The sequence below is a fragment of the Myodes glareolus genome, chromosome 7 (assembly GCF_982192425.1).
Source record: "Myodes glareolus chromosome 7, mMyoGla1.1, whole genome shotgun sequence".
In the NCBI taxonomy this organism is placed as follows: Eukaryota; Metazoa; Chordata; class Mammalia; order Rodentia; family Cricetidae; genus Myodes; species Myodes glareolus.
In genome coordinates, this window is record NC_142032.1 from 77,310,576 (window position 1) to 77,330,695 (window position 20,120).

Genomic DNA, 20,120 nt, shown 5'->3' on the forward strand with positions numbered 1-20,120 from the left:
GTTGATTCTGTTTAGGTAGGGGCTTTCAGATAGTAGAAATACTTTGACATAAATGCATCATGACTTTTGGCAAGTTATGCAACCCTACTGAACCTCAGTTTTCCTGTAGGGATTTGACCTGTTGAGTTTCCCCAACTTTGGCAAATCAACCTCGCACTTGAGAGCTCAGGTCTAGTTTTGATACTTAGTTACATCATAATGGCCCGTTTTCGCGCCTTTTTCGCGCAGCTGCTAGCACCCTTGCTTTACTCCTCTCAGCCTTTATCCTGCACGCAGGCGCAAACCACAGCTTTCCTTCCTTGCGCGCCCCCTCGGAGTTTGCCCTAGCAACAAGCTCAGTCGCAGCGCGAAAGCTGGGCGGGCGCATGCGCCACAGCTCTTTCCACCGGCAGTCCTCGGACTGCGCGCTCGGGCTCCTCCCCAAGCAAGCCCAGCCTTTCTCCTCTCTTCCCACCCAGCATCCGCGTGGCGGGGCGCGCGCGCACTTGGGCTCCAGGGCAGCTTCTCGTCTTGGCCCCGGCAGCTGGAGGCGAGGGGCGGGGTTATTTCCTTTGGGGTCCCACCCCCTTTGGCCTGGCGTCCCTGCCGCGCCTGCGCGCTCCCGCCCGGTCTCCATCTTGGAATTGGGAGGAAGAGGGAGAGGGAGGCCGGGACGAGAGCAGGGCTGTGGTGCGGTGGGAAGCTGAGACGAAGAGGAAAGGGAGTGAGGACGCAGGGACGATCAGCAGCGCCTCAGCTACATTCTTTCAGCTGTTCCGGAGAGAGAGGACGGGAAAGGGAGGAGGCCAGGGCTGGAGTGGGGGCTGTCACTCTCGGACCCCAGCTTGAGAGGAGCCGTGCAGCTGGGCGTCCTCGGGGTGGGCCCCGTGTCGGTGGCCGAAGACCTGGGGCTCAGGCCCCTGGGTCCCAAATTTTGGGACTCGGCCCCTCCTTTCTTAAATACCCAGGTATCAAGCCCTCATATATCAGATATCTGGGACTCGAGTCCCAACCTTTACAAACCTGGGTCTCTGTTTTATACAATTTAAAATACCTGGGATTCAGGACCTTGCGTGCACCAGTATCCGGGGCTCATTCTCCAGACGTCCAAATATCGGATTCATTTTTGGTCCTTGCAAATATACGGGGCTCAGACCCCACAATCGGAAATCCGGGATTCAGCAACTGTCGCCCTCGAGTTGGGGGAGGACTGGACCGCGAGGTCAGATCAGGTTGTCACCCCCTCCCCTCCAGGGGAGGCTTCCCAGGCCCGCCCGTCAGGAAGGGCGAAAGCTGAGGAAGAGGTGGCAAGGGGGAAGGTCTCCTTGCCCCTCTCCCTGCTTGTCAGAGCAACTGGAGTACCTCAGGCGGAAGCGGAGGCGCTGGGGCACCATAGTGACCCCTACCAGGTGAGACATGGGTGCATGGGCATGAGTCTCTGTGGCCAGGTCCTTTCTAAGAAGCCGGGGCTGGGTAGGCCCTCTCCCCAGGATGGGGAAGCCCTGCTGGGCCCATGGTCAGTTTCTGGCCAGCCTTGCCTTCTGCTGCCACCTTTCTCCCTTCCTCTTCCCTTCATTGTGTCTGGTTGAAGGGGGACCTCGGGTGACAGGGCCTGTCAAGTCTCCAAGGGTCACGCCCTAGGATGCTTAGCTAATCCAATGGATTTCCACCTTTCAAGTCTTCTCCCTCGTTAATTTTGCCATCATAACCACCTCTTCTACATGATTTTATTATACTCCTTTCTCTCTAGACTGCTCTTTGGTGTTGATTCCCATGTTGGTGGGCTTATCCATTTGTTTGTTTGTTTGTTTGTTTATTTATTTATTTATTTATGGTTGAGACAGCCTTTCTGTAGCCCTGGCTGGTGAATCTGGCTTTAAACTGGAGGCAGGCAGTCCTGCCTTAACCTCTGCTGCTTTGACTGGAGGTGCAAGCCTGCTTTATATTCTTTTCTGGCTTGGTCTAGTTGGAGTTTTTTTGCCCGTGTGTGTGTGTGTGTGTGTGTGTGTGTGTGTGTGTGTGTGTACTTGCTAATATTTTCCTCCAGCTGCATTTACCCACCTGTCCCTTGCTGTGGCGGTGTAAATAACCTCACACATTTGCCAAGTGACCTACCCTTTACAAAGTACTTTAGAATACATTTTTCTCATGCCACACTCAGATCCATTCAACCCATGAGAACTCTTTTATTATTGTCTTCCCATTTTACAGTTGAGAATATTGATGCCCAGAGAGGTTGTTCAAGGTCACCCAATGGCAGAATCAAGACTTTAACCCAAGTCTTGTCCCTGCTTGGACCCATTTCTTGCCATCCCTTTTCTTTGGAGCCTGGGCTTGATTAGGGCTCCACAGGAGGCAGTATCAGGGTGAGGTTTAAAATGGGGGTATAATGATCTTCCTTTCCAGAAAGGTTATACTCAAGAGCTTTTCCTGAGAGGAAACCCTGCTTGTGTTCTGCCCCATGGGTCTTTTTTTCTAATGTGACCTTCATTTTTACCCTGATCCCAGACTTTGGCCTGGGTTCCAGAGATAGCTTTCTCTTATGACAAATGATAGCTCTAATGACTTTTCTTAGCTATTAAGTTAGAATGAGCCCCTCTCCTCCCCACAGCCCCAGGATTAAGCCTTGTGGCAACCCTAGAATCAGGGAAGGAAAAGCATTTGTTTAGGGTCTACACCGTGTTCTGAGTGTGGGATCTCATGGAGTTGTGCTCTGTAATCCACTTAACCAAAGAGAAGTAGAAGGAACTTACCTGAAGCTCTGATGCTGTATGTTGCAGATGGGATGCACTGCAGGATCATTTAGGGACTCTTTTGCAACATGGGTTTTAGAAGGTGATTGTGATTTAGCGCAGGCCATGGTAATTGCTCAGATGTTATTGTAAGGAAGGGGGCCTGTATGATGTTTTTCCAATGGCTAGCACTCTTTCATGTGGCCTGAGGTTCTGGTTTGGCAGTCTTGGGCTTGTTACTGGTTAAGAAGTCATGAGGCAAGTTGTGAGCACCTGCCTTTTGTGTGGGTATGTGGTGAGGGGTGGTTACCACTATTACTCCAGAAGAAGGGGGCCTGCCTTAAGCAGACTAAAGGCTGCTGGGGGCAGTCAATCAATCAATCTTAGGCTATTCTGAGCCCTTCACACCCTGGGGGCCCACCAAAGACTCAGGCTCCCTCCCTACCCTCCAGCTTCCAGTTGAGCTGAGGAGACAAAATTAACAGCGTGGACAGGAAACAATGCACCGCGGAATATAATTATATGCTGAAATTGTTAGGTACTTTTAAGTAGCTAGAACTCTGCCTTGGGAGTCCAACTCTGCTGAGGGCTCTTTATGTCTAAATCCCCCATTAGTTCTTAAAAAAAGCCTGTCTTGGAGTACCTCAGTGTTCTGGTTCTGGTGCCCTGCAGCAGCTTACTCTCTGAATTTGGCTTGGAGCACCCCACCCCCTAAGGGCTGGAATGACCTGGGAGACTTTGCTCTAATGGAGAGGCTGTGCTTGGTTGCCCTCCTAACAATGCTGTCCTGAGCAGAGAGGAAAAGGTCTTATTCTGTGACCTTGGGAAAGCCTCAGTTACTCTAGAAAATGGTGATCCTGGTCATGCTTTGCTGGTTTTATATGGTTGTCCTGGATGCCTGGTGGTGACAAACCAGCTTTGGGCAGATCATTTTACCTTTCTGAGCCTGTTTACTTATCTATAAAGGATAAAGGTGACAATAGTGTTGATCTGTAAGTTTGTAGGAGCCCAGTGAGAGGTGATGCATGTGAGATGCTTCGATGTCTGTGCTCAGTAAATGTTCTTTGTGACCCACAACCTCCCATGCTCATGTGTGCTGCTGATACAGTGATTGAATAAGTAAGACAACCCAGAACACAGAAGTCCTCAGTCAGTGCCAGTCCCTACTGTTTCCATTCTAGATGTCCTCCTTGCCACAGTGTCCCTATGTTTTTTTGCAAATGAGTCTCCTGGTCCCTTTAGGCTAGTACCCACTTGTAACAATGGACGGATATCACCACATCCGGCCTGACTGTTTCCTGTTCTCATCCAGTGTGTGAGAGCTTGAAGGAGGAGATAGCCTCAGCACCAAGGGGGACAGGAAGGTGCCTGGAAATCACTGGGCTGTGAGAACTTGTGGGGCAGGACATGTTGGCTTATGAAGCTCTGATTGGGAGGCAGAGACTTTGATGTCTGAGGGGAACGGTTGTGTATAGGGAACTGGGAAATGGTTGAAAACTGAGGGGGTTATGAGGATGCTTAGCTTCCCAGAATTATCTTCCTAGCAACGTGAGTATTGCAGGAACCCAGCGCCCCCTCCCCCACCTTTTTAAAATTTTTTTTAATTTATAAGCTTTGGTGTTGCTCCTAATAGCCCCCTGCCCTTTCTCAACAGTACCTCCCTCATTAGCAGATGAGGGGCAGAGAAGGCAGAAACTTGAGGGAGGCTCCTCATCTCCCTCAGAGCCCTGTCCTTGCTCTAACAGTACTATCTGCTTTTCCCAGGCAAGGTCCCAATCTCAGGGCCCCCAGGGGCCATCATGCCAGCTGGGGGCCGGGCCGGGAGCCTGAAGGACCCTGATGTAGCTGAACTCTTCTTCAAGGATGATCCTGAGAAGCTTTTCTCTGACCTCCGGGAAATTGGCCATGGCAGCTTTGGAGCTGTGTACTTTGTGAGTTGGGTCTTAAAAGAGGGTAAAGCCAGCAAGGGTGGAGTCTTTTTAACCTGTGGGTCACTATTCAGGCTTTCTGTGCCACTCCACCACAATAGCCCTACCCACCGTCTCCTGCTGACTCAGCAGGTCCTCCTCCTCCTCCACACCATGCCTAAAGTATCTTTCCCATTCTCCAATCTGGTCCTCTAGGCCCGGGATGTCCGGAACAGTGAGGTGGTGGCCATCAAGAAGATGTCCTATAGTGGGAAGCAGTCAAATGAGGTTAGTTGGGTTCATTGAGATCAGGTTGTGGAAAGCAGAGGACCCCCTAGTCTCAACATGCAGGCTAGGTAACCCCCCTCTTCTCTTGTCCTCCTAGAAATGGCAGGACATTATCAAGGAGGTGCGGTTCTTACAGAAGCTACGACATCCCAATACCATTCAGTACCGGGGCTGTTACCTGAGGGAGCACACAGCTTGGGTGAGCCAACCTACAACTGCTACAACACTTTTACTCAGGTCCATCTTTTCCTGGTCTAGCCTCACAAGTGGGAAGTTCTCAGAAAAAACATGAGCCAGGCATAGTGGCTCACACCTAATCCCAGCACTGAGGCTACAAGCACAGGTAGCTCTCTGAGTTCAAGACCAGCCTGGTCTACATAGTGAGTTCTGGGCCAGCCACGGCTACACTGTGAGATCCTGTATCAAAAAGAAAAACAAAAATATAAGTATTTGTATAGGCACAGGATGAGAGGCTGATCCAGAGAGGCATAGACAGTTGACGAGCTGCAAGGGACATGTGTTCTTTAGGAGGAGGTGATTGAAGGGGACTTTAAAGGGATCTGGATGGGAGCAATGGTAGGTGTCTTGGAATCGTTCTCGGGGAGGCCTTGAATCCAGAGACTCTCCTACCACCTCTGTTTTCTCTAGCTTCCCTTCCTCTCTGTCATTACCCTTTTGGCATTGCCTGAGTGGAAGATAAACAAGAAAGCTCTGTTTTGAGTTTCTGCTCAAGGGAGCTGGGCCAGGGGTGGCCAGAACCTGCTGATCTCTAACACTTGACCCTTCCTTAGCTGGTGATGGAGTATTGCCTGGGCTCAGCTTCTGACCTTCTAGAAGGTAAGTGAACCAGAAAGTGGGGTGAAGAAGATAAGCGGGAAAGCTGTAGGAGAAAGTAGCCCACTCCACCCTGTGGCCTCCTCAGTTTGTTACTTCACTTCCTTCTGCAGTACACAAGAAGCCCCTGCAGGAGGTAGAGATTGCAGCCGTGACCCATGGGGCGCTTCAGGGCCTGGCATATCTACACTCGCACAACATGATCCATAGGTATGACGGTGTCAGGGCTAGGAGTGGGGTGGTTTTGTACCAGAACTCATTTTACTAAAGCCTCTCCACATCTTTTCTGAGATGCATTTTCATCTTCCTTTTGCCTCTGTCAGGGATGTGAAGGCTGGAAACATCTTGCTGTCTGAACCAGGCTTAGTAAAATTGGGAGACTTTGGCTCCGCATCTATCATGGCACCTGCCAACTCCTTTGTGGGCACTCCATACTGGTGAGTGGGAGAGGAGGGGTGGTAGGTGAGAAGAGTCCAAAGATGTTGGAAATAAGACATGTACGATCTGGGTTCAGTGGGTAGCCTTTCTTTCCTACTGTCCTCCCAGGATGGCTCCAGAGGTGATCCTAGCCATGGATGAGGGGCAGTATGATGGCAAAGTGGATGTCTGGTCGTTGGGGATAACCTGTATTGAGCTGGGTAAGGATGTCCTCTTCGCCTCAGATTATTCTCCACTCCTGTCTACTCCTCTCCCTGTCCCACCCCATGGACCCAGTGCCTGTCCATTTTGACTACCCTGGAGCTTCTCTGATACAAGCAGTTGTCAAACACCACCTTGATTTTTAAGAAACAGTTTCATTGTGTAGCTCTGGCTATCCTGGAACTTGCTCTGTAAACCAAACTGACCTCAAACTCAGAGATCCACCTGCCTCCTGAGTTCTGGGATTAAAGGTATGTACCACCATACCCGGCTCCCTGCCAATTCTTATACCTAAAAGTTTTTTAGCAGTTCTTGCCTCTTGTCCACTCCCTGGGTTCTAAATCTGTTTTAAGTGCCCAGTGTGCTGGGTTCTGGGGGCACAGTGGTAAAATTCCTGCCTTCGTTAAAACTGCATTCAAGTAGGGAAGACTAGGCATGTTTTCTGTCAATGGGATAAGAGTGTAGAAGCTCCAGGAGTGGTACAGAGCCAAAACTTGACCTAGTTTAGGGGCTAAGGAAGCCCTGTGTATAATAGAAATGTTTAAACAAACCTGCAAGACAAAGAACTGCTAGAAAGATGCAGGGTAGAGCATTCCAGACGGAAAGCAGCGCTGTAGAAGCTTAGAGGGTGAGCAGACCTGAGGAACTGAGACTAGCTTTTGGAAGTAGATGTGTAATGCAGAGGAGTAAGTTGACAGGTCCCAAAAGTTAAGCCCAGTGAGTTCCTCAGGCCTCGGAGCCATGTTGGTGCTCTCTTTGCACATCTCTTTGCACTACCGAAGCAGTTGTCTAATGTAAAGCTTGTAAGACTTCCAGCATAACATCAGTCCAAGAAAGAGTAGTTCTTACTGATTGCTTTCTGCAGAGATCTTTCCTCTACAGTTGTCCACCCTCTACACTCACCTCCCATAACACACACACACACACACACACACACACACACACACACGCTGGCCTCACACTCAGAGAAGCTCGCTGCAGTCATTTCACTCCCTTCACAGAGCCATCAGTGGCTTCCTGTGGCCTCTAAGCCATCTTATACCAGGCTAGAGCCTCTGCTTCCTCTTTCCTGCATGGGCTCTGCCATGTGGAGCATGTTAGGAGCTTGTGCCTGCCATCAGAGTGTTAGTTGTGCTTGTGCCCACTGAGGCCATGGCCAGACAGGTGGTGAAATGTATGAAATAGGTCATAGAGACGAGCTGTCTACCATATTAGTAGATTTTGTAGAGATGTAGATACACAGGTTCTCCACTATTGAAAGCCTCATTAGAAATGGCAGCCAGTAGGGCTGGAGAGATGGCTCAGCAGTTAAGAGCACTGGCTGCTCTTCCAGAGGACCTGGGTTCAATTCCCAGCAACCACATTGCTGCTCAAAACTATCCGTAACTCCAGCTCCAGAACATCTGGCATCTTCACATAGACATACATGTAGGCAAAACACCAATGCACATAAAAATAAATTATTAAAAAGAAAGGAAGGAAGAAATGGAGAGAGAGAAAAGAGGAAGACAGGAAGGAGGAAGGAAAGACAGACAGGAAGGAGAAAAGGCAGCCAGTATTCAGTGTCTGGATCAGTGTTGGGGGAAGGCAGGATAAGCTGGAGGCCACCATTCCTATAGAGGACCACTATTGCTTAGTTCCCACTCATTGTTATATAGGAATAGAGACTCCATTTTACCATATCTGATTCTTTTTTTTCATAATTTATTTAACTTTATTTTATGTGCATTAATGTGAAGGTGTCATCTCCTAGAACTGGAATTATAGACAGTTGTGAGCTGCCATACGAATGTTGGGAACTGAACCTGGGTCCTTTGAAAGAACAGCTCTTAACTACTGAACCATCTCTCCAGCCCCCATATCTGATTCTTAAAGAAAGACTGCAAATTTATATTCTTGTAATTATTGTTGGCAAGTAAGTTTTTGAATTCACTATTTAGGTCAAAAACAACTAACCAAACAGGTGGTGGCGGCTCATGCCTTTAATCCAAGCACTTGGGAGACAGAGGCAGCTAATGAGTTCAAGCCCAACCTGGTCTACAGAGCTTGTTTTTCTTTTTTGAGACAGGGTTTCTCTATAGCTTTGGAGCCTGTCCTGGAACTAGCTCTTGTAGACCCAGCTGGCCTTGAACTCACAGAGATCCACCTGCCTCTGCCTCCCAAGTGCTGGGATTAAAGGAGTGTGCCACCACTACCCAGCTACAGAGCTAGTTCTAAGATAGTCAGAGACATACAGAGAAACGCTGTCTCAAAAAACAAAACAAAATAAAAACATTTCTCTGGGCTACAAGGAATTCCTGGTCAGCACTCTTACAGCTACTGCCAGTATTCCCTTTTCTAAACACTTCTCCTTAGTCTCTTAGCCATTTACCTGTTTCCCCTCCTACCCAATTAGCAATGTTAACTTGGTGTTACTGGGTTTTTGTTGTTGTTGTTGTTGTTTTGTTTTTTGTTTTGTTTTTGTTTTTGTTTTTTGGATGGTTCTGGGAATCAAATCTAGAGCCTGGCACGTGCTAAGCAAGTGTTCTACCACTAAGATACATTTCCAGCTCTTTCTAGTGTTGCTGGTTTAGTTAATTTTAGACTGGAAGTTTCTTGAACACAGAACATGTCTCTGGTTTTTTTTCTTTCCCACACTGGTAGGTTTTGTTCTATGATAACTTGAGTGCATTTCTTTATGCCTTTTTGCTGTTTTCTCTAATCCTTTCTCTGCCCACATGCAGCAGATAGGATGGGCATTACATTTTACTGAGAGCAAATTAAGACTCAGCAGGATCGGGAATTGCTCAAAGTCAAGCAGAAAGGAAGCCAGGGAGATGGGATTTTTGAGTTCCCTTGTAGTTTCTGATCATCTACCTCTTCTCATCTTCTTTCTTTGTCCTTTCTATAGCGGAGCGGAAGCCACCACTGTTTAACATGAATGCAATGAGTGCCTTATACCACATTGCACAGAACGAGTCCCCTGCTCTCCAGTCAGGACACTGGTGAGGACTGGGCTTCTTGGGCCAAGGGGTTCTGGGGTTTAGCTGCTTGGCTCATGCCTTCTGTCTCATCCTTCCTGGGATGTCAGGTCTGAGTACTTCCGGAATTTTGTTGACTCCTGTCTTCAGAAAATCCCTCAAGACAGACCAACCTCAGAGGTTCTTCTGAAGGTGAGCACTCCCTGGACTAAGTGTTCTGGAACAGTAGCTGGTAGAGCCCCTGAAAACGTGGGTCAGTGAGTCCCAATTCTTTATCCAGGAATCTTCCTTTATAAATTTTGCCTCAGGCCCTGATGCCTCAAGGCCCTATGTTTTGCTAGATTTTATCTGCCATACTATCTTAATTTAAGTAGTAATTTGTTTTTACATTTTTCTTAGTCAAAGATCATGGATAAATGTATGGTTTCCCTGAGATGTTTTTAAGTTTTCCAAACTGGAGAAACCTCATTCCCTTCACAGACCCAAAGTGTCCTCTAAGAAGCCCTAGTTGGGACTAACAGATTCCTAGATTGACGTCCTGGCTTTTTAAAGGGTAACTTTTGAGGGCCTGAAGAGGTTATGTGATACCTCCAAAAGCATTTAGCCTTTGGTAAGCAAAACTGGATTGGGGTCTCCTGAATACCTTACCTATCAGGGATGCCTGGAGAAATGAGCTGTCGGGTAGTAATACAGTTACTGTGAGAAACAGGGATAAGACAAAGGTGAGCATCCAGCTGCAGTGGGCATGGCCTCAGGCCAAGGAGATACTGAGAGGCCTGGGATCAAGAAGGATGGGGAGAACTGACAGCAGATCTCAGGTGTTCTGTTTCCCTAGCACCGCTTTGTTCTCCGGGAGCGCCCACCCACAGTCATCATGGACCTAATCCAGAGGACCAAGGATGCTGTTCGGGAATTGGATAATCTGCAGTATCGAAAGATGAAGAAGATACTATTCCAAGAGGCACCCAATGGCCCTGGTGCTGAGGCCCCAGAGGAAGAGGAGGTGACCTAGCTTGTCCTGACAACTCCCCATACTGGGCTTGGCCCTTCTTCCCAACCTGTCTTCATCTTCTTTCCTCGTGCTACTCCATATTCTTGTCCTTCCCTTTCACTGCCCAACAGCTCACACCCTGTTCGCAGGAAGCAGAACCCTACATGCACCGAGCCGGGACACTAACAAGTCTAGAAAGTAGCCACTCGGTGCCCAGCATGTCCATCAGCGCCTCCAGCCAAAGCAGCTCAGTCAACAGCCTAGCAGATGCCTCAGACAATGAGGAGGAGGAAGAAGAGGAGGAGGAGGAGGAGGAAGAAGAGGAAGAGGAAGGCCCTGAAGCCCGAGAGATGGCCATGATGCAGGAGGGGGAGCATACAGTCACTTCGCACAGCTCCATCATCCACAGGCTACCGGTATGCAGTTCACCCTGAGCAGCTTGGGAGGCAAGAGGCCACGTCTGAGCTGTTTTGCTGAGGAGCTGCCTAGGTCCCTATTCTCAGTTCAGCCTGGATGAGTCTTCTTAGGTAACTCTCTGGGGTTCACTGGCACCTGAACTTTGGGCATCCCTTCTTCCTTCTCTTTTTCTAGGGCTCAGATAACCTATATGATGATCCCTACCAGCCAGAGATGACCCCAGGTCCACTCCAACCACCTGCAGCCCCTCCCACCTCCACCACCTCTTCTGCTCGCCGCCGGGCTTATTGCCGTAACCGGGACCACTTTGCCACCATCCGTACTGCCTCCCTGGTAAGTGTGGCCAACCTCACTCAGTTTTTTTGTTTTTTTGTTTGTTTGTTTGTTTGTTTTGTTTTGTTTTTCCTTTTGGTTTTTCAAGACAGGGTTTCTCTGTGTAGCTTTGGAGCCTGTCCTGGCACTAGCTCTGTAGACCAGGCTGGCCTCAAACTCAGAGATCTCTTGCCTCTGCCTCCTGAGTGCTGGGATTAAAGGCGCGTGCCACCACTGCCTGGCCTCACTCAACTTCTTTAAAGTCTTTTTTTCTCTGTTACCTGGATACATCAGAACGAAGTCCAGAAATGACTTTCTTCTTGTGACACATGATTTACATCAAGATTCTCTACTCACTTTGCTGCTGTCTTTGCCTGCTCCTTTACCAGCAGACTGTTTAGTCACATTACCTATTCTGGGTATTCTTAGCCTAGCAAACTGTTGCTGTTTTCAGGCCTTGTTGAAATAACAGCTGTGGAGACCTTCCTGGGCTCCTCTGGCTGCTCAGGTGCTTTACATGCCTGCACAGGCATGTGTCCCCTGCCGTGGTGCTCCTGGTGACAATGTGCAAGTTTGCTGGATTCAGTGCTTCAGAGTGCAGGGGCGGGGTTCAGAGATCTGCCTCATGTCAATGACTTGTTTTCAGGCCCACGCACATGCTTATGTTTAATCTTTCCAGCTTTTCATGGGCGGGAAAGGGTTGAATCCCGTTTAAGAATTGATGCTGCTGGGGCTGGAGAGATGGCTCAGAGGTTAAGAGCATTGCCTGCTTTTCCAGAGGTCCTGAGTTCAATTCCCAGCAACCACATGGTGGCTCACAGCCATCTGTAATGGAGTCTGGTGCCCTCTTCTTTCTGGCCTGCAGGCACACACAGACAGAATATTGTATACATAATAAATAAATAAATATTAAAAAAAAAAAGAATTGATGCTGCCATGACTTCAGGAGGCTGTTTGCCCAGGATACTTGCCCAGGCACCTTTGGGTGGGGTTCTATTTGTGTAAATAGGATCTTAGTCTTCTAGAATCTCACTTTTCTCAATTCATAGGGGAAAAAGTGTTTGCTTATCAAGATGGGTTCTACTAGTAGCTCAGCCTTGAACTTGTGATTCTTCTGCATTAGATTCCCAAGTCCTGGGGTTTATAGTCACGTGTTACCATGCCCAGTAAGTTCAGACTTCTCATAAAACATAGTTTTCTGTTTGTGCTCTTGATAAAACTTTAAGTGGCATTCCACTTTTGGCTGCATTTGAGCACCAGCAATTCCCTTAGAGGCCACTGGGCAAGTCTAATGTGTTTTTCAAGCTTTTGCTTGTGCCTGGCCAGGAGGGACGGTGGGTTGCTAGGACCACTCTAGAGCTGCTGCTGCCTTGTGATACTGTGCAGAAAAGACTGGTTTTCCTGGGCCTTGGCAACCTAGACTAGCTTCAGAGCCACTGATAGCACAGTTAAGGTGAGACCAGAGGTTGGAGCCAGAGATCTTGATCTAACATATCAGGACTCAGATCCTGGCTTAGTACCTGGAACATGGTAGACCCTCAGTAGTGTTTGCTGAAGGGAGGATGCTGGCCAGCTCTCACTGGTTCATTTTTCTGTGTGTATTGCGCTTGTCTGTTCAGTATAATTGTTGGCCTGTGTCACAGATGAGGTTTGGTGGTTGGAGATGTTAGCTTACTTGAGATTAAATTATAATAATGGACAGAGCTGGGACCTGAGCCCAGATGTATCTGATTCATTCTTTTGCACTTATCTAAGCTGTACCTACCTTTGCACCAGGACCTACACTTACCACGTTTTATCTTCTCGGTCTACTACATCAACCCATGAGGCAGATAATTATTCAGTTGAGGAAATAGATTCAGAGAGTTTAAGTGTAGGAGAGATATTTAATAATAATGAAACCTTGTTCTTCACCATATCTGTGTAAGTGAAATGGGGCTAGGACTGAGTCCCACTGTTTATTCTTTCTCCTACTCTAGGTCAGTCGTCAGATCCAGGAGCATGAGCAGGACTCAGCCCTGCGGGAGCAACTAAGTGGCTATAAGCGGATGCGGCGTCAGCACCAGAAGCAGCTGCTGGCCCTGGAGTCTCGTCTGAGGGGTGAACGGGAAGAGCACAGTGGGCGGCTGCAGCGGGAGCTTGAGGCACAACGGGCTGGCTTTGGGACTGAAGCTGAGAAGTTGGCCCGGAGGCACCAGGCCATTGGTGAAAAAGAAGCCCGAACTGCCCAGGCCGAGGAGCGGAAGTTCCAGCAGCACATCCTGGGGCAGCAGAAGAAGGAGCTGGCTGCCCTGCTGGAGGCACAGAAGAGAACCTATAAGCTTCGGAAGGAGCAGTTAAAGGAGGTTTGACTAGATCTGCCTTGGGTGAGCCAAGGGCCATCAGGTAGGTAAGACAATGGCAGACCTTGACCCATTCCCCCAATGCCCTTCCCAGGAACTCCAGGAGAACCCTAGCACACCCAAACGAGAGAAGGCTGAGTGGCTGTTGAGGCAGAAGGAGCAGTTGCAACAGTGCCAGGCAGAAGAGGAGGCGGGGCTGCTGCGGAGACAACGCCAGTACTTTGAACTGCAGTGTCGCCAATACAAGCGCAAGATGCTACTGGCTAGACACAGCCTAGACCAGGACCTGCTTCGAGAGGTAGACCTGGCCCACCTGCCCTTCTTCTCCTCACAGTCCAGGATCCTAGCACCTTTCTTCTCTCATCTGCCTTGCTAATGTCTTCTTTCTTCTCTGCTTTCCTAGTGTTTGGGTTTGGCTTTTTTCAGCATTCTTCTGGCTTTCCATCCCCACCGGACCTTGCTAAGATGTCCTTAGGTGTCCCTTTCCTAGGCCAATCAAGAACTTATACTCCTCACCTCCCCGACTCTCGGCTAAGGAATCTTGTGCTCTTAATTCTTCAATACCAAGAAGGCTCCCTGACTGGGCTGTGGGTCCTGCCTCTCTTCTGACTTAGGACCTGAACAAGAAACAGACACAGAAAGACTTGGAGTGTGCTCTGCTGTTGCGGCAACACGAGGCTACCCGAGAGCTGGAGCTTCGGCAGCTCCAAGCTGTCCAGCGTACACGTGCTGAACTAACCCGCCTCCAGCATCAGACAGAGCTAGGCAACCAGCTGGAGTACAACAAGCGACGGGAGCAAGAGTTGCGGCAGAAGCACGCGGCCCAGGTTCGCCAGCAACCCAAGAGCCTCAAAGTACGTGCAGGCCAGCTACCCATGGGCCTCCCTGCTACTGGGGCTCTGGGACCACTCAGCACAGGCACCCCTAGTGAAGAGCAACCCTGCTCATCTGGCCAGGAGGCAATCCTGGACCAAAGGATGCTGGGAGAGGAGGAGGAAGCAGTGCCAGAGAGAAGGATTCTGGGAAAGGAAGGGACCACTTTGGAGCCAGAGGAGCAGAGGATTCTGGGGGAAGAAATGGGAACCTTTAGTTCCAGCCCACAAAAACATAGGAGTCTGGTTGATGAGGAAGATTGGGATATATCTGAGGAGATGAAGGAGATTAGAGTCCCATCAACGGCATCCCAAGAGAGAAGTATTATTGGCCAGGAAGAGGATGGGGCATGGAGTTTGTGGGGGAAGGAGGGTGGGAACCTTGTGGATGTGGAGTTCAAGCTTGGCTGGGTCCAGGGTCCTGTTCTGACTCCAGTCCCAGAGGAGGAGGAGGAGGAAGAGGAGGGAGGGGCTCCTATTGGAACCCCCAGGGATCCTGGAGATGGTTGTCCTTCCCCAGATATCCCTCCAGAACCACCCCCATCACATCTGAGACAGTCCCCTGTTAGCCAGCTCCCTGGACTCCTATCTCATGGCCTCCTGGCTGGCCTCTCCTTTGCAGTGGGGTCCTCCTCTGGCCTCCTGCCCCTACTCCTTCTGCTGCTACTCCCACTGCTGGCAGCCCAGGGTGGGGGTGGCTTGCAGGCAGCACTGCTGGCCCTTGAGGTAGGACTAGTAGGCCTGGGGGCCTCCTACCTGTTCCTTTGTACAGCCCTACACCTGCCCCCCAGTCTGTTCCTTCTCCTGGCTCAGGGCACTGCGCTGGGGGCTGTCCTTAGCCTGAGCTGGCGCCGAGGCCTTATGGGTGTGCCTCTGGGCCTTGGGGCTGCCTGGCTTCTAGCTTGGCCTAGCCTGGCTTTACCTCTGGCAGCTGTGGCAGCTGGGGGCAAATGGGTACGGCAGCAAGGCCCCCAGATTCGTCGAGGCATCTCTCGACTCTGGTTGCGGGTTCTGCTACGCCTGTCGCCCATGGCCTTTCGGGCCCTTCAGGGCTGTGGGGCCGTGGGAGACCGGGGACTGTTTGCGCTATACCCTAAGACCAACAAGGATGGTTTCCGAAGCCGACTACCTGTCCCTTGGCCCCGTCAGGGAAATCCTCGCACTACTCAACACCCGCTCGCTCTATTGGCAAGAGTTTGGGCTCTGTGCAAGGGCTGGAACTGGCGCCTAGCACGGGCTAGCCACAGATTAGCCTCTTGCTTGCCCCCCTGGGCTCTTCACACACTAGCCAGCTGGGGCCTACTTAAGGGTGAAAGGCCCAGTCGAATCCCTCGGTTGCTACCGCGCAGCCAGCGCCGTCTTGGGCTCTCTGCTTCCCGACAGCTACCACCCGGGACTGTGGCTGGACGGAGATCTCAGACCCGCAGGGCCCTGCCTCCCTGGAGGTAACCAGTTCCAACCCTCTACCCAAACTTAGGGCATTGAGCACTTTATCTCCTGCAACTCAGTGAAGTTTCTCCAATCCCCTGGCCTCTCCTCCCCTCTGACCTTTCTTCCTCAGTATATTTCCCCAGGTTCGGTCCCAGCCCCAGAGATCTCTAGACAGGCAGCCTCCTCTACTGTGGAGTCCAGAAATGACACTCTGTGTTTTCCCCCAATCCCCTAAGTTATTGTTGTTCCCCTGCTGTGTGTGTGCTCATCCTCACCCTCATCGGCTCAGGCCTGGGGCCAGGGGTGGCAGGGAGGGAAGTCATGGGGTTTTTTCCCCTCTTTGATTTTGTTTTTCTGTCTCCCTTCCAACCTGTCCCCTTCCCCCTCCACAAAAAAAAAAAAAAAAAAGAGAGAAAAAAAGAAAAAACGAAAAACACAAATAAAATATCTGAGCGGAACTATACCTTTGGCCCAGGCTGCCTCTGTCTGCTTTGTCCTGCCGCCTAGCCTCCCTGGTTTGCCCCAAATCTGGACCCTTGGCCCTCAGCTCCATGACTCTTCACCCCATCTCCGTTGTCTTCACTCCTCTCACTCCTCAGCCTCATCCTCTGCCTTCATAGCTTCATTGCACCATGACCACAACCAGCTCTGGGCGGTGAACCCCTGTGGAGCTTCCACAGACCTTCTGACCCCAGTTTCCGCTGTGGTACCTTTGCAGAGAGTACCTAAGGTTAAAGTCTTTTGATCACTTTGCCCCTTCCTTTACTGTGAACATGATTTGGAACTGCGTCTATCAGCTGGATCAGGCATTAGTCACAGGGTTGGGGGCTGGGGCAGCAGACCCTCTACAGTCGAGGGTGGTGAGGTGGGACTAGGTAGAATGTGCAAACTAGAGGCCTGGGATTACTGTGGACTTGGAGTGGGGGCTAAGTATGTTGGGCTGGGCTAATCATGAGTGGATCTGGTCAGGGTAGGGTGGCAGCTGCTCTCAGTGGAACTTCTCAGACCTTTTCTGGCCACCCTCTGCTGCCCTTTCCTTTTTGTGGCCTGATATGGGGTGACCTCTAACCCAACTTCTTCCTGCCTTCCCTGAGGTGCTGCACCCGGGCCTTCCTCTGCCTGCCCTTAGTCATGTTGCCCTTTCGTCAGTGTTGTGTGTACCTCGGTCTCTCAGTCTTTACATTCCTTAAACATTTGGTCACATGCTTCTGTCTCAGGGTGATTTTCTCCCTCCCTCTTTGCATGAGCTGAGCTTCTTTGTGTCCCCAGCCCTCTTAGACTCTGAGTTCCCTGTCTAAGATCTTACATTCCTTCTTGTGACGTCCATGCAACTCTGATGTACTCTCAGAACCTCCCGTTTCTCCGCCTCTCTTGCCCATGGAGACTTTCTTCATCTCAACAGTTCCATCTCTCCATGTCTGTCTGTGTACAGCTCCCCCCGCCCCCTCTGTCTAACATGTTTTCTGTTTCTCTCCCTCTCCCTGTCTCTGCTTCTGTCTCCTTCCTCTTTCTCCTTTCCCCTCGTGTTCCTCTTCTTCCTCCTTCTCCCTGCCCCATTTCCCTTTGATCCGTTCACTGCACAGTCGAAGGAGCTGCAGATCAAGAAGCAGTTCCAGGAAACGTGTAAGATCCAGACACGGCAATACAAGGCTCTTCGGGCACACTTGCTGGAGTCCACACCCAAAGCTCAGCACAAGAGCCTCCTTAAGCGGCTCAAGGAGGAACAGACCCGCAAGCTGGCGATCCTGGCCGAGCAGTATGACCAGTCCATTTCAGAGATGCTCAGCTCACAGGCGGTGAGGCCTGGGATCTGGGAGGGAGACTATGGAGGTTGGCCTTTGCTTTAAACGTTGTGGCAAAGGAAGGTGGGAGGTGTGAACAGAACTTTTTGGACTTAGGAGACTCGTGTGCTCTTACTATTGGCATTCTTCATAGTGGTTTTATTTCATATTCTTTGCAGTGGTCTTATTTTTTTCTCCTCCGTTTTCCTAATGTCTTAACAAAGTCATCCTGCCTGCTCTGCCAAGAAACATCAAGGAAAATAATGGCTGTAATATTTTTTTTCTGGACCAGAGTTTACTTTGTGTGAACAGGGAGCAGGGGAGCAGATTACTGTGAGTGTGGTTCTCAGGCCTTTTACTCAGACTTCCGGAATCTGGAAGGTTGCTCTTAGGAAAACTGTACACAGCACTGGAGTGGGCTGCTTCGAATGCACATTGACTCCAAAGAGCTAGAGGCCCCACTCTCACCCAGTCCTACCTCTCAGAGGTAATTTTGCAGTGATTAACTTGCATAGTTTCCAGTGCATATCTGGAAAATTACATAAAAATTTTCAACACAAAGGAATCAGACTTTAGTTTTCTGACTTCCCTTCCACCCAGTATTTCTTGGACATCATTCCATGTCACTATACATAACACATATCTCATTTTTATACAGTATAGAATTTTCCATGGAATGGCTATACCATAATTTATTTAACTCATCCCTTACTGGTGGACATTTAGGTTGTTTCCAGCATTTTGCTATCACAACGCTTCCGTGAACACTTGGAGCACATGTGCAAGTATACCTGGGGGATAGATTCCTGCAAGTGTAATTGCTGTCCACAGTGTATGACCATCTTCCATTCTGGTAGAGGTTGAGACTGCCGCGCCTTGCTACCTTAGGGCTCAGACCTACTGGGGCAGGGGAGTATAGTGGGGAACAGAGGAGGAGGTCCCTAAACCCTCCCCTCCCTGTCCTCCAGCTCCGGCTTGATGAGACCCAAGAGGCAGAGTTTCAGGCCCTGCGGCAGCAGCTCCAACAAGAGCTGGAGCTCCTCAATGCTTACCAGAGCAAGATCAAGATCCGCACAGAGAGTCAGCATGAACGGGAGCTGAGGGAGCTGGAGCAGAGAGTAGCACTGAGGCGGGCACTGCTAGAGCAACGGGTAAGGGGCTTGCCCCCCAACATGGGAAAGGGAGAGCGGGTTCTCCATTCCAGTCTTCTCACCCCTGTTTTGGGCGTCCCAGGTGGAAGAAGAGCTGCTGGCCCTGCAAACAGGGCGTTCTGAGCGAATCCGAAGTTTGCTTGAGCGGCAGGCCCGTGAGATCGAGGCCTTTGATGCCGAGAGCATGAGGCTGGGCTTCTCCAGCATGGCACTGGGGGGCATTCCAGCTGAAGCTGCTGCCCAAGGCTATCCTGCTCCACCCCCAGCCCCTGCCTGGCCCTCCCGTCCAGTTCCCCGTTCAGGGGCCCATTGGAGTCACGGCCCACCTCCACCAGGCATGCCTCCACCAGCTTGGCGTCAGCCAGCTCTGCTGGCTCCTCCAGGGCCTCCAAATTGGCTAGGGCCCCCAACACAGAGTGGAACACCCCGTGGAGGGGCTCTGCTACTGCTAAGAAACAGCCCTCAACCCCTGAGGCGGGCGGCATCAGGGGGCAGCAGCAGTGAGAATGTGGGCCCACCTGCTGCAGTACCAGGGCCGCTGAGCCGAAGCACCAGTGTTGCTTCCCACATCCTCAATGGCTCCTCCCACTTCTATTCCTGAAGTGCAGGGTGGTGAGCTGAGGAACAGGGCAAGGTGGGAGTGGGTGACGCCTGATCCTACAGGCTGGCTTGAAGCCTACCCAGTGGGGGTGGGGACAGGATGTTGGCTCCAGCTCCCCATCAGACCTCCACATCTCATGAGCTTCTTGGGGCTGGCCAGTGACCCCAGGCCAGCTTGGGCATTGGTGCCCCAAGGCTGACCAGGAGCCCTGTCTCCCCACCATGGTGCCAGGGTCTCTCTCCATCACCACCTACAAAAGGTGGGAACTGTGAGTGTCAAATATTCATCTGGTCCCCTGGGGGAGGGGAAGGGTGGGTCTAGATATATTATATTCAGAGAACTATACAACCCTTGTGATGGGGCCATGAACTGGGGACAACAGGGTCCCCAGACCTGGATATGGCAGGGCAGGTCTGGTGCCCAAGGCAAGGAGAATGGGAAGAGGCCTTCCTCCAGAAGGATTGGGGGTCTTAAAGTCAGGATGCCTGGGTTTCACCATTCTCCTGTTGCTGTCTGATGTCCTGTGCCGTCTTGTCTTTTTTTTTTTTTTTTTTTTTAAATTGGGGTCAGGGCTGGGGCGGGGTACAAGGGAAGGACCTTGGAAAGGGCTGCTGCCAAGCCTGGGAACAGTCAGGGGAGCCCCTCTCAGCTATGGGGCTGGCACAGAGCCCTAGGGCAAGCTTTTAATAAACTGTTGGTTATTCTAACAGACCCTGGGACTTCTCCCTTTCTGTCTAAGGTGTGTGTGAAGGACTGATGAGTAGCAAGTGATAGTGTTACTTGTACTTAACTGGGTTGTGTGATTAAAAATTCTAATGACTTTAATGACTGCACATATGGTTGGGAGATCATCAGCTTGTTGATCCCTTCATTTCTGCTTTGC

General features: G+C 50.6%; 1 protein-coding gene across 5 annotated transcripts; it reads left to right on the top strand.

The window, feature by feature from the left end:
* Positions 1–636: 636 nt before the first annotated feature.
* On the top strand, positions 637–19,948 carry Taok2 (TAO kinase 2). Of its 5 annotated transcripts, none has more exons than XM_048454931.3 (19): positions 643–1,388; positions 4,476–4,642; positions 4,835–4,906; positions 5,004–5,105; positions 5,698–5,743; positions 5,854–5,950; positions 6,064–6,177; positions 6,287–6,378; positions 9,270–9,363; positions 9,450–9,531; positions 10,175–10,342; positions 10,462–10,746; positions 10,922–11,080; positions 13,039–13,404; positions 13,496–13,699; positions 14,016–14,255; positions 17,288–17,500; positions 18,454–18,636; positions 18,719–19,948. In XM_048454931.3, exons 2-19 carry the CDS (start codon positions 4,511–4,513, stop codon positions 19,235–19,237), a joined length of 3,168 nt encoding a protein of 1,055 aa, XP_048310888.1. In that variant the 5' UTR covers positions 643–1,388; positions 4,476–4,510; the 3' UTR covers positions 19,238–19,948. The 5 variants fall into 5 exon arrangements, with proteins under 5 accessions (XP_048310887.1, XP_048310883.1, XP_085549233.1 ...); XM_048454932.3 differs by having other exon boundaries at positions 10,480–10,746; XM_085693107.2 differs by lacking the exons at positions 17,288–17,500; positions 18,454–18,636; positions 18,719–19,948 and adding an exon at positions 16,114–17,189 and having other exon boundaries at positions 642–1,388.
* Positions 19,949–20,120: the final 172 nt, after the last annotated feature.

Coding starts and splice junctions, on each gene's coding strand:
- Taok2 (XM_048454926.3), top strand. CDS start 4,511: ATGCCAGCTGGGGGCCGGGCCGGGAGCCTGAAGGACCCTGATGTAGCT. Junction 9,532..10,174: donor CCTCAGAGGTTCTTCTGAAG/GTGAGCACTCCC, acceptor CTGTTTCCCTAG/CACCGCTTTGTTCTCCGGGA. Junction 13,405..13,495: donor GGAAGGAGCAGTTAAAGGAG/GTTTGACTAGAT, acceptor TGCCCTTCCCAG/GAACTCCAGGAGAACCCTAG.